A 13,275-nucleotide genomic window follows, 5' to 3' on the forward strand; every position below is an offset into this window, starting at 1 on the left:
CTATACGTGCAGCCAAAGGGCTCCGGCTATTTTTTTACTAGTATACTTGACTGGCTTTGCACTGGGCTTTCAGTGAGTGAGTTATCTCACCCTGACGGGAGGAATCACGTGTTACGTGACCTTCTGACGCCATCGACTCAAACGTTGCCTGCAAGCGTACTGCTGATGAGATCCAAGAAGGCCGAAACAGCTGTCCAGTACTGGCATGGCGATGTTTGAGTTACAGACATATGCTATACGTGCAGCCAAAGGGCTCCGGCTATTTTTTTACTAGTATATATATATATATATATATATATATATTCCTTCGAATTCTTTGATATGACTTCCGCACCTCATTCGATTGTCCATTATACTCTTCCATTTCTGACGCGCACTTTGTCGAAACAAACACGTCCCATAACACGTAAGATTCGTTGCTTAAAGTAACCATATGTTTGGAGACTTCATACTTAGTGAATAATTTAACTGTCACGAAAACAAGTTGTTCAAAAACCCATAAAAACAGGCTCGCCACACAGACTCCCTATCTTTAAGATATAGGCCGAAGCTTTCATGCAATTTACGACGCCAGCTTGCGTGTTTTCAACTCAGCACATTTAATGGCTTGAAATGAGCACGACCTATTCTGAACAAGAGGACAACCGTTCCACAAATATCATTCGAGACTAGACGTCCCAAACACAAGCCCACAATAGCAGCGACTACACTGTGTAATTTAAATCGTGTGCAGCCATGGAGTCCTGCGTGCTACGAGTGTTTTTCCTTTTGATTTGCAACCTGGACCTTGCACTCAAAGGAGCTAATGCTATCGGTAGGTGACTGTTTTGTGAGGATGTAACTGCTTGCCGTCGTCGGCAAGGCTTAGGCGGACAATATCACGACTATAGCATCAGGAGGGCGTGGTCTGTCCGGCCTGTGCCGACTTGACAGGGAACTATGCTGACGTTTGTCTTAAAGGAGCAATGAACAAATGTAAAAGGTGCACATTTATAATACGTTGTGATACGTAGTGGCCGACCGAATATGCTCTCATAACGTTGAAATCCTGCCAAAAGGCGCGAACAGAGATTATCTGTCTCGTACACTCCTTCTCGAATGCGGTAGTCCCTTTAAATACGGAATATAACCAGAGAAGGCTACAGCTTCATCTCAAATCGAACGAGCCGGTACACTTGATGTCTCACAGGAACGTGGGCGAGGGGGAATAGATGTTGAAGCAATCAGGGAGTTAGGATAAATAAACGCTTGCTGAATTTCCTGCGCTCCGGGGTTCGAGAAATAGGAGAGGAGGGGAAAAAACTGCCAATCGGAAGAGGATGTCGTCGCGCACAGATAGGAATGTCCCCTGCAAGACCAGTGAGTTTGAGTTTGCTTATAGAAAGAAAAAAAAAGAAGGAAGATATTGAATTCATCACTGACGAATTCTGCTACTCCCACAAAGGAAATGAAATGAATGAAAGAAGAAAGGAAACTGAAAAGATAAAAAGGTAAACATAGAAAGACATCACACCGCCCAGTCACCGAACTCTACGTGCATATGCGTAACTACGTCCCCTAGAAGTGAGCTGAAGTGCAGACCATTTCGTGTCGCATTCTAGTGATTTCTCGCTCTGCCTTTAGAACACCTAGGGCCCAAAAAGTTCCTGCTTTGGCAGTACTGTGACGGTATTTAGTTGTCTAAAAAAAACCAAAATCAATGTGTGTTTTTTTTTTTTTTGCTAAAACGTTACTATCTAAAATGGTTTTCGCTGGGACGCCACCAACCGCCATCTTTTCTAAAACGCTAGTATCTAAAACGAGGCTCTCTAAAATGAACCACTCCCCAATTGAAGCCGTAGCACTGTTGATAGTTGGGGTAGTTGGTAACCTGACATAGTAGATGTCCCTGTCCTTTTGCTGCATAATGTCTACTATGCCAATTGAAGCCGTTCTGAGCATTTGCGTACATAATAGTCCTAAGATCGCGAAATGTGGATGAACCACATGCATTCTTCACCGAACATCACACATGCATTGCAGGTGCTGAGCCCGTGAAGAAGAGAATGATTTTGCATGTTTCTATGATGCATATTTGTTGACGGTGATCACCTAGAAGCATTTTTGCTGTACGCATTATGTCAGAAGAGACGCAAGTGATCTACAACATTCTTGAAGACCTTTGCTCTGTGCTAGTGTCCCATGACCCGGGACGGCCCTAGGACATTTCGATGCAGGACATTTCGGTGCGGACGTTTCGGTGCACGAACAACTCGGAGCACGAACGTTTCGGTGAACGGATACTCAGAACGCGCACTTCCCTTCGCGTTCTTTTCGGCGGGCAAAGTGAAAACACAAATTCGGCAAAGACGTTTATGCGAAATGAATGTGGTATGTTGTGTGACACGGTTTAAGTGTATGTTCAATGTAACACTGAGTTGCTTTCTCTGTCACTTTATTTGGGTTCACTTTTAATGTACTAAAAGACCCGCATGTAAATATGAGAGAGCGTCTGTTTCTGGATATTTTTGGTGATAATTCCGATCAACACTACTCGCACGGACACACGATAATTTGAAGATCTGCTGCTCAGCAACGACACTGATGGACGTCTCAACTTGCAGTTACTTGCGAAACATTTATTAAAAGGTCAAGGAAGCACAAAAACGTCAGAAAATACTCTAAAAACTGCGTTTACAACGGCTTCATGCAATAACTAATATAAAATAAAACGTAGACGCTTCACCACCAATGCAGGCGACAACGATGATTTATTATTTTAAGCTAATGCGTCAAGCAGGGGTAAACACAGTTTTTTACAAGACCATTGGTGCACTTCCCGCTTTTAGTCGCCTTTTGGGTTTTACTGGTTTTCCAAGAAAAGAGAAAAAAAGGGGGTATTCAAAAACTTTCTAGTCCTCGTTACCTCTGCATGGAATACTAGAAGGAAGAATAACAACACAAATACACAAAGCAGGGCCGCTCCCTGAGATATGACGAACAAAAAGACATTTCTGATGTACCCAGGCAATTGAAGGATTACACTATGGAGACCATCCGACAGACTATACTGATAACCTTCCCAGCGTCCCATCACATACTAGCTGTTGAAGGATAATATTGCAAAATCTTCCCAAATTTTCATGAAATGACAAAGCGGGGGGGATTTATTAACAGAAAAAGAAAAGGAATGACACAGGGCTTACATGCGCGCCCACTGTGTTTCGCGAAGTCAGGGTTAAAATCTGGGGGTGGATTTGTCTACACTCTCAAAAATGAACTTCACCACATAGCACGCTGAAGGCCAACCATTGCACACAGTGATACCTGTGTATATATTGATTTGTGGAAAGCGTGGGGCGTACGCCTTTTGTGACAATTAACATTTCTGCATAGTGTGTCACGAAAAGGCGTACGTCTCACGTTTTCATCAAATCGTGGGAGAGAACGATGTGTTTCGGGATGATGGTTGGCTAGGAGCGTGCTATGTGGTGAAATTAATTTTTAAGAGTATACTTATCACAAGACAGGGAATTTTCATGCATACGCCATTTCGTCGGGAAACGTATAGATGCTGCCTTTCAGTCTTCTAAACACGCATGAGGTCGAATGAGACCAACTAGGGGCCTAATGTTAGTGCCTTTTAAGCGTTTTTCTTTTTTGTGATTAGTGCCTTTCTTTGCCAACAGGCGCCGGTAAGTGCCCAAATGAGTATTGTACTTGCCACTTTGTATTGATTGCATAGATTTTGCAGCGAAAAAAAGGGTGTTTGTTGTAATAGCCGAGCACACGTTTCGGCGCCCCACGTCGCAAAGTCCCCAAGCGTCTCCCCCTTTTTCGCCTGCATTCCTCGCACCCGGTGCAACTGGGGGCAACACGTATCTGCCGTTCCAGCTTATTGGTGAACGAAATTGTATACAAGTTGCTTACAATATCTAAGTTCCCAAGCAGCACACAATATTGGTCTGACCATTCCTTCAACCTCGCACCTGATATCCGTCCATCCGCCATTTCCAACGAGGGAGGGGGAGCCCTTGTAGCGCCATTGTTATGTTCAGCATCTGCCTGACAGAGAAACACCAGCGAGAATTCCGAGCTGGCGCTCAGTTTATTCAAAGGACGACAGTTGACCAGGAAGGGCTGTCGCTTGGTTCTTTCTAGCGCACCTACACTATCATCTCGAATCTGCGTGGAATACTCGTAATGTCCTATCTCTTTCTTACCGTCCCTGTCGGATCCTTGCAGCGCAACCGAAGAATGACTTCGGAATGACAAGCGTACCAAGTCTGAGCAGCAATTGTCACACAATCGCACGCGATAGAGTTGTATGTTACGGTAGAACAATCTGTGTTGACGGCATCGCTTGGTGCAGATAGTTCAATATTGATCGTGCATATTCCGAGAAAATTCACGCCTTTTTGCGGTCCTTCTTGGTCCTTTATAGGTACCTAAAAGGCGGTTTTAGTGCCTTATAAGCCCGATATTACCATCACAGCAGCATTTCGTAAAAACAGCTTTGACACGAATTATTTATATGCGTGTCTGCACCTGTCATGCATGTGAAATTGTCACTAGCTAAATCAGTCTGCTTCCAAACTATCAAATATATTTTCGGAAATAAACGCCCTGAGTATTAGATTCATGCTCCGCACTTACCGGCATAAGGTCACCGGCATAGCGGCACGCCGGCGGCCTACAATGCACCTATGCTTTTGCTGCGCCTGGCAGGAAACATGACGAAAAAATTTCATGTTTCCTACTTGCCTGCATATACGCCATCCTTACAGAAATTTCACGTTTCTTACCAGTCATCCAACCCAGCCACAACGCAGTATGTTCCCCTGCGCAAACATTTTTCGTATTATATTGTGTCACGTACCCCACACCGCACACAGCTTTGGAAAACAACATTTGTCCGCCCCTGCACTCGAAGTGCTTTTTCAGTTAGATAACTGCACTGAAGAGCACAGTAACATGAAAAAAAAAAGAGGATATTTCTGTAACACAGGCACGCGGCAGTGAAAGGCATCAGGGAAAGCTCGCTAAATTCTGAATAGATGGTGAATACGGAATGGCAAAAATGGACCCTGCTGTAGCTTTTCTTTTCGCTTTGCCAGGCCAAAAAGAATGCGCACCGAGTTGTCCGTGCACCAAAACGTCCGCTCCGAAACCTCCGATTTCCATCTCGTACGGCGCAAATCGTTCATCGTGGTGTAGCGTCGTATGCACGCACTCAAGGCTGACGTTTGCCCGGTGCCTTTTGTGAACCTTGCCGAAATAGCCCGACTGGTGCCGCTGACCAACATCCACGATCTTCCGTTGCACATGCTGTGACACAGGGAGGTCCCCTGGAAACAGCTTGCGTCAAGTTTCGCATCATCCTCGGCTACAGACCACTGCCCCTTATACACCGTGTGTGCATTGCTACACTGTATCGTCCGTGGCATCACACCTGCCTCACGTGCAGTGAAAAATGTTAGCACATGTATTAGTTGCACAAACTACATTCAGCGATTATAACGCTGTTATGAACACAAGCGCTCAGAACGACTTGAAATGATAGGAGTTAATGATAGGATGAGGACAAAAGCTGAAGGTCTGCTTGAAAAAATCGACTTTGCCACACGCGGGAGACAGAGCCCGTGGAGGAATACCTTGCCATGTCCCAGTCTGTACACACTATATGGATAACAGCGTGAAGCTCTTGTTGACCCGGTACGAAGGACCGATAAGAAGACACGTAGCACAAAGACGCCTTTGCTCAACGACGTTTATTTTGAGACTAAAAAATATAATTGCATTTCCCGGGGTTCAGAGACCTCTTAAGTTCGAACAAGTAGAAAACGAAGAAAATCACTTGATAAACAGTAAAAAGGGAGGCAGTTTCCCCTGACTTTCATGAGACACCGGTGTTCCGTGCCCCCTTCTCCTATGGGTGTCATGACAGGCCACTTTGCATCCAGTGTCGCAGTCATCTAGCTGCGGACTCGTTTTTGGCCGCACACTGTTTGACAACTGCGCTACCGCTTCATTGGGCTCAGCGTATAGGGCAATAAAAAAAATAAAAATATCACAGTGCGCCCACAGATCAAGTTTGAATTTTGATTTTTTCTTCTGCATGTGGTCCAAGGGTCTATCTACGACATATCAAATTTTCGAGGAAATTTTGCGGTGATTTTTTTTTAAATAAAGGCATCCGAAGTTTCGTCATGTTTGGGAAGTATGGCGCTAGTTATAGAGGTATCGCTTACGCCCCTGATAGAGTAACGCAACAAATGATATATATTATTTGATATCCCTGTCAACGAAAAATTAAATAGCATCATGCTTAATCTTATTCGTCTTGTACATGGTTCGGAAAGTTGCAGTGAGCAAGGTGCTTTTTCGCGATTTGAGTCAACTTTGATTTTTTTTTTTTTTTTGCCAAACAAACAAAAACGGCCATAGCATAACCCACGCAGGAACTTTTTCAGCCCTCGATGGTCTAGAGCTAGAGCGAGAAATCACTACAATGCCGCGACACGAAATAGCTTTGCAGTCAAAGGCGTTCACAACTATTTTGCTTGTGTTGGTGTGGACTGACGACTATTGAGAGACGAAGACAGAGCTCATTTTTTGTCATCGCAGAACCGTACATTTAATATTTAATGTATTTAAACGCTTAAAAATTTTGGAAACTACCTGTCCTCTATACGCGGACAAAAGTGCAAGGCGGCTGAGCAGTCGAGCAGAGAACTTGGGAGAAGGAGTAAAATGCACCACTTCTCCGGGAGATTTGTAAACCTCGCCTTCCTCTCAAACAAAGGGGAAAAGGACTATCGTGTCTTGTTTTTTTGCGGAGTAAATCTGACGTGAAGGGAGTATAAACTGTGATAGGTTGAGTGTAGAAATGGACGAAGTTTCGCTCAAGCGACCAGCGGATGCAGGAGCCGGGATGCATTTTCCACACTACAACGTCCAGTGGAATTGCCCATTACAGAGTTATTCCTTCGCCTGAAGGCAGGGGTTTCCAAACTCTGGGTCGCAACACGTTCCAACGGGGGGGGGGGGGGGGGAGCCGTCCACACACACGCACACAAAAAGAGAGAGAAAAGGGGGTAAAAAGGGGGTATCCAACCCTTTGGGAGCTCCTCTTCACAACGCTACACAACTCTTCTACGATCCTGCACACGACCCTACACAATGTTAACGCCAGACAGCATTCGAAGCCGAACGAGCCTTTCGGACTTCCTCTGATTCAGTTTTGCGGCGCCGTCTCGCAGTGTGAGCCTTCTTTCGCAGCCGCGTGCTTGCTTGGTAATTAGTAGGGGTGCTCCTTCGCACAGCTTTCAAACCCTTGCCGCGCCCACGCCAGAAACGTCCTTACCAGTCAACCACCACAGCTAGACTGTCTAGCGCCTATAGCAATGCCGACGCTACGTCGCTCCCTCTCCTTGTCTGCTTCCCTCTCTACCCACCGCGCATGCGCACCGCGCCGTGACAACAGACAGACCACCCGCGAACCTTCCCTACCGAGGGCTCTAATTCTCACACATTAAAAATGCCACGCCGTGTTCGCTATTCTGCGTGAGAACTTAGCAGCAGACCCGAAGGTTTCTCATAAATACCCTCGCAGGAGGGGCACGCGATACTTTTGATGCATCGCAGAGCCTAGCTTTCACACCTGCTTTCACTTGTTCACGATGGCCCAATCTATGTCTCAAGGTCCACTCCTTCCCACTTAAGGCCACAGCGTTTGCGTCTATCGCGGCATACACGGACGCCCCATCTTCACAGTGCACCGCGCAGTGGCGTCAGGGGGCGTTGAAAGCGGGAGGACCTCGATATTACAGGTTGCGAGATCCCCGATCTCGAAATAACAAGTAACATCAAGGAGAATGCTCAATTGCTTTGTAAAGTGACATGTCGTGTTTAAAACCACATCTCTATTTAACCACTCAAGTTCACGAGTTTGCGATATCTGTCCAAGTAGCTTTAGCGAACGAAAGCCACATTTTAGCGGCTGGTAGGCTTAGCAGCACGTTGGTCAGTTTATTATTAGGTTAGTGAAACTTCGGTGATTGCATTGTTACGTCTAACTTGGCTATTGGTAGTTTCCCGCGCGCGACTGCGCATTTTATGGTCAGATAACATTGATTTACGATATTTTATTTTACAACGGGGATTTCAATCGCTTCATTTCCAGGTACACCCTCTCAAAACATAAGAAAACCATTTGGCATGCGTTGTCGGTGAGCGAAGCACGCAGTATATAGTTGGCAGATCACGACGCCGTACTTGCTCAGGCTTCAGGATTCTATCGCGCTTCCACAGTTTTACGTGCATCCAGCCGTGTAATAATGCAACTATTTCTAACCGCTGTCAAACGAACATAATCTGTAGAGTTCGAAAGAACACGAGCCCTTGCTGCCGTGCAAGACATTTTGGCCCAGATAACCCGCACTGAATGTAACTGCAAGAACATGTCAGTGTCGCTTTGACTGACGTGATGTATACTTCCATGGGAAGCGGAGCTGCGCAATTTGGGAACCACTGCTAAGGGATCAAAATGTTAACAAGGAGAGGTCGACGTCTAGTTGGTGAGACGAAATGTCGATAAGCGAGCAAGAAGACAGAACAGCACAGGACGAGCTCACATTGAGCTCGCTCTGTGCTGTCTTCTTGCTCTCTTATGGACAGGATGAAAATGGCACCAGGAAACCAAACTCAACTTGCCACGCATGTTGACACATGCCGTATACAGGATAACTTCTAATGAAGGACGTGTATACTGTTTCAGATTATGTTCCCGTTGAAGACAACGATCCCGGTAGTACAATGTACCTTTGGAGACCGGTCAATATCTTGTTCATCGGAGACCGCCATTTCCGTTCGCTTGAAGAAACAGTTGTCTTGCCTACCAACGTTACCGAGTTCTATCTGTACTCACAAAGTATACTGAATGCCGTATGTACTTGGAACACCTTCGGTGCTTTCAGTTGATAAGATATGAAACACGCGATGTTCTATGCTTGAATATCCAGGTTTATTCCTATAGTGCGTAAAAATTCCGTTTTTGATGCACTTTTAGGTGGGCAGGAACAAAGCGTTTAAGAGTAAATTCACACAGCCGACGGATAGACGGCATCGATCCGCAGACTCCGTAAACTTCACAGCTTACGTCATAAAAATGTGAACGCCCCTGTCTGCGGTGGACCAGATCATAGGGCGTGGACCAGATCATAGCGCGTCAGCCATGGAAGCCGTCCGCGCGGGGACCTGTCGGTCCGCGTGACGTCACTCGCATCAGGAGCGAGCATTATGTTAAATTATGGCTGTACACAGCGAGAGTGTACGCATAGGTGACCACAAAGTACATTGAGGTTAACTTGGAAGGTAGAACATGAAGTCGCATCCCGTGACAGTCTCGACCAACAGCTGTATGCGGTGAACAAAAGAGAGCGAGCGAGAAAAAAGAAGGAAGAGAGTCAACTTCTTGTTCAACACAAAGGAGTAAAGAACTGACAGAACTAGCCTTTTCAGACAATCATTTTTTGCAAATTTTCGGGACGAACACTTTACTCGTGAGCACTGCACATACGCATCGCGTGATCACCATGTTCGTACAGAAAGAGAGAACAGTTCGGGAAACGTGGGTTACAGGATTGCACTTACCATTAAATGAATCTAATAAGAGCGTGCGAAATTCAGGTGTCCTTTATGATACGGGAAGACGATCCAAGCTGCGACATCAAATTGAAGACCAGTGGCACGTACGTGGTACGTAAAATTTGAATATTTTATCTCTACTTAGTTTAGTGAATATTTTATTTCTACTTATCCCTTTTAGGTGACGGAGGACGAAGATAAGCATTTTATGCCGCGCCCTGGTTCGTATCCTGAGCTGGGCAACATGCATCACATTCAATCCTTAGTGGAACGCAACACCGCAGCCAGTTTGGCAGATATAGTCATCGTGGTGCTTGGGTGAGCTTTTCTAGCGAGCGTTATTTTCGAGTTGTTGCTACTCCTACGGTGAAGAAGGAAGCGCAGCTATTGTTGATTTTCCCGGATTTCACCATTGTCGATGCACATCAGTGGGACCAAGTGCCAGATGAAACGAGTGAACTACTGTAATTGAACCCGTGGGTGCACGAGATAAATCGAGAAATCGCGAACCGAAAAAAAAAAGAATATTTGGTAGACTAATTGCAACTCAGATCAATCGGTTAACATAAATGCAAAATTTGTGACATATATGTATGTGTCTAATCTACCTGCATGTCCTGTTAGCGTCTTCTCAGGGTGTGTGGTTTAGCAGAAACTGAAGGAAATGCTTTGGCGATTCACACGAATCAGACCTTGATGGCTGAAGGATGAAATGACCCCTGTGTAGCGGAGAAGCCATGATCAGGCTGATTGTGGCGCTACACCGTCACACTCTTGAAAATGATGTCCTAACATGACCAGCGCAATACCACATATTAGCGTATACTGCCATGCGTTCTTCCGATTACAATTTCTCAGTAGCACTGTTGATTGTTGACAGGTCACCTGAAGTAGGACGAACCCCAGGTAGCTCATTTGTGTTGGTCGTCAGGCCCAAGGAATATGTTGCCTACATGTTCGTCACACAACCTCGCTTGCTTCCTACTCCTGCATCCAACGTTAAACAATTGGCGGAGCTCATTCATATGCAAGTGACAGAGGAATATAACTAGCACGCATGAACATTCATTGGGGAACACTAGAGTGTAATATTCGCTGTTTCCTGCGCCTAAAGTTTTAAATTATGGCTTAACAATAACGTCAAGAAGCAGACGTCTTGATTTTTTTCTTTTTTGCAAGCTACGTATTTAGAGCATGGCTAGAGGAATAAGTAGGGTTTCGAAATGCGTGCGAGGCGTACAGGAGTCTACCCTGTGTCTGGGAAACTGAAATCCTTATAGCAATGCTCATACCTTACTCAATGGAAAAAACACGTTTCGCTTCCCAGCGTTTCATTGTCAATTTTATGTCACATCTTTACGGCAAAACGACGACATTGAAGACTCAACCCAGGCACACTTATGCAAATTCCACATTGTGGATATGACCAACTGGGACCGTGCCCATCAGGCCTTATCAACATTTTAGTAAAACTCACCTTGTTACAGGTCGAGCCCACCGTCAATTTTTTACGAATGGGCAAGGACGAATTTCCATCACGTCACATGTAAGAGCCTCGTACTTCCATTGGAATCCTGCTGTTACTGTTTCGTGTATTTCCCAATCTTTTGTCCGATGACACTAGTAGTTTTCGCAATCATCTTATATAGAACGACGGAAAAACAATTAAGAACAATTAAGAAACTCGGCTCCACTCAATAAGGCCATGTCGCTACGTGAGTCTGCTTAAACACGCACATGGGGTGATATGCGAAGGGCTAGTCACCGCCGCGGATCACTGTCCTTGTTTAAAGGAATTCAGAAAGCACATCAATTACTACCATGTCTTCAAGCCAATCTGTTAACCTGCCTATTAAAACGCACCATGCGAAGTGATTAATTTAACAGATTTATCAATATCGCAGAATTTGATTTTAAAACTCGCGACCGTGTGCAACGGTGGCAATGCCCGGAACAAGCCGACCTGCCGCTGACGTCATTTTGACGTCACTACGGAACTGCCCACAAATTTGTTTTGAGAAACTTCGCCGGCTATTTTTCACTGGGAACGACGCCGAAAGCCTCAGCGGTGGAATAAATGTGTTCATTTTTCTTTGATACAGTAGGGTTCAAGGTTTACATAGTTCCAAAAGGTTGAGTTATTTATTTTTCTTACAGAAGTCACTACGAGCTCAATATACGTAATTCTATCGTTGTTGTTTACATGTTGTCTTCGGAAAATTCTTTTTACCATTTACAAACAATTCTTTCTTGGGAAACGTTTCTTTTTCCCCATTTAGTGCTGTAGTAGATTGGTTGACGCGTGTCTTTCTCAGCGGTATGATTTCCGTACCATCAGAGACTATCTTTCATGTGGACCCATTGATTTCCTTTGGGACCATATTGAATGGTCTGAGATAGAGCTTCTTTAGGGCAATTGTTGATTTCTGGAAAAGCATAAAAACTACAAAAAAAGTTCTGAAAATGTTCCAGGGTTCAATGCCACTAGCAAAATGTGCTCCGCGCAGAAGTTAATTGTGTACTGGGACACACCTTGGAGTTATGCTTACCTGCACGTCCTGAAGGATTCGCTCCTTAAAGTGTGAGTCCCCCTCTCGTCATTCTCTTCCAACAGCATAGTCGTGTTCAGAACATGCAGTTCAATACACGAATCTCGCTTTGAACATTCGAACAAAAGAAAAACTAAAGGAAGGTTAGATGATTTGAAGCAGTTACATGTACAGAGAAAAGAACAAATCCTTGCATTCACAAGAGTTGGTTTTCTGCCGGCAGCAAGTCAGTGAGGAGTGAGAAGATATCTGACATCGCCGAAGTCACTACGTGTCTCACGTCGCCCTCTGCCGGTGACTGCGGAGACCAAGTAGTGACACGGCAAAAAGCGCCGGTCGGGGTGCACAAGAAATAGGTGACGTTCCTTGCCACCCAGAGACGTTTATAGGAGACGTTGCCCCATATTTGATCTTTTGCCGCTAGGAGAAGGGAGGTCGCCGTGACGTCAGACTCGTCCCCGCTCCACCTACCGTGCTGGAATGGCAGGCGAGCCGCGGCGATAGGGAACGTCTCCGCCCGAAAATGGCGAACTGAAAGGGACACGGAGGTTGCAAAGCAGCAGCTCCGCTCTAAAATGGTGACGATAGCCTTCGCTCCTCCCGTCATGTGACGTCAAGTGACGTGTTTTAGAAAGGTTCCTGACAAGGGCTAAACTCTCCTTACAGCTCCTAATAAATGGCTCTGCTGCCGCCTGTGCTTTATCCGGCAGAAATCTGAGTCCTATGAATATCTGGTAGTTCGTGTTGCAGTGGCCAGTCATAACATGTCATAACACACGCACATGCGCATAAAGAAACCACAACGAACCGTCTTAACGTGACGAATACATTAATGGAGAACCAATGAAGCTTGTTTTCGACATTGCAGGGCACGGGGGTGTTCACATCTCACCGCAGTATTCGTGAAGTTCACCAACGGGCTCCCATCGTGAGCGTGCTCGCAGGCTAGTGTAGTACGTAACAAAAACAGCAGCAGCAACAACAACAACCGGAGCAGTTTATTGGCTCTTGGCGTCACCCTCGGAGTGAAGCCACACGCCCTTCGGATGACACTCTTTGTCACTGTGTTTCAAGACGGCGGACGCTTCGCTTACCATCT

The 13,275-nt window shown here is 45.5% G+C and overlaps 1 protein-coding gene across 3 annotated transcripts in view; it reads left to right on the forward strand.

The window, feature by feature from the left end:
• Positions 1-652: 652 nt before the first annotated feature.
• Positions 653-13,275, forward strand: part of LOC135369302 (uncharacterized) — a 98,483-nt gene continuing 85,860 nt past the window's right edge. For 2 of the 3 annotated variants that reach the window (XM_064602898.1, XM_064602900.1), the window contains exons 1-6: positions 653-814; positions 8,759-8,925; positions 9,670-9,738; positions 9,809-9,945; positions 11,115-11,173; positions 12,100-12,208. In XM_064602898.1, the coding sequence (XP_064458968.1) occupies positions 736-814; positions 8,759-8,925; positions 9,670-9,738; positions 9,809-9,945; positions 11,115-11,173; positions 12,100-12,208 (620 nt within the window). In that variant the 5' untranslated portion in view covers positions 653-735. The remainder of the gene's footprint in view (positions 815-8,758; positions 8,926-9,669; positions 9,739-9,808; positions 9,946-11,114; positions 11,174-12,099; positions 12,209-13,275) is intronic. The other variant, XM_064602899.1, reaches the window with a different exon arrangement.

The sequence above is a fragment of the Ornithodoros turicata genome, chromosome 9 (genome assembly GCF_037126465.1).
Source record: "Ornithodoros turicata isolate Travis chromosome 9, ASM3712646v1, whole genome shotgun sequence".
Lineage (NCBI taxonomy): Eukaryota > Metazoa > Arthropoda > Arachnida > Ixodida > Argasidae > Ornithodoros > Ornithodoros turicata.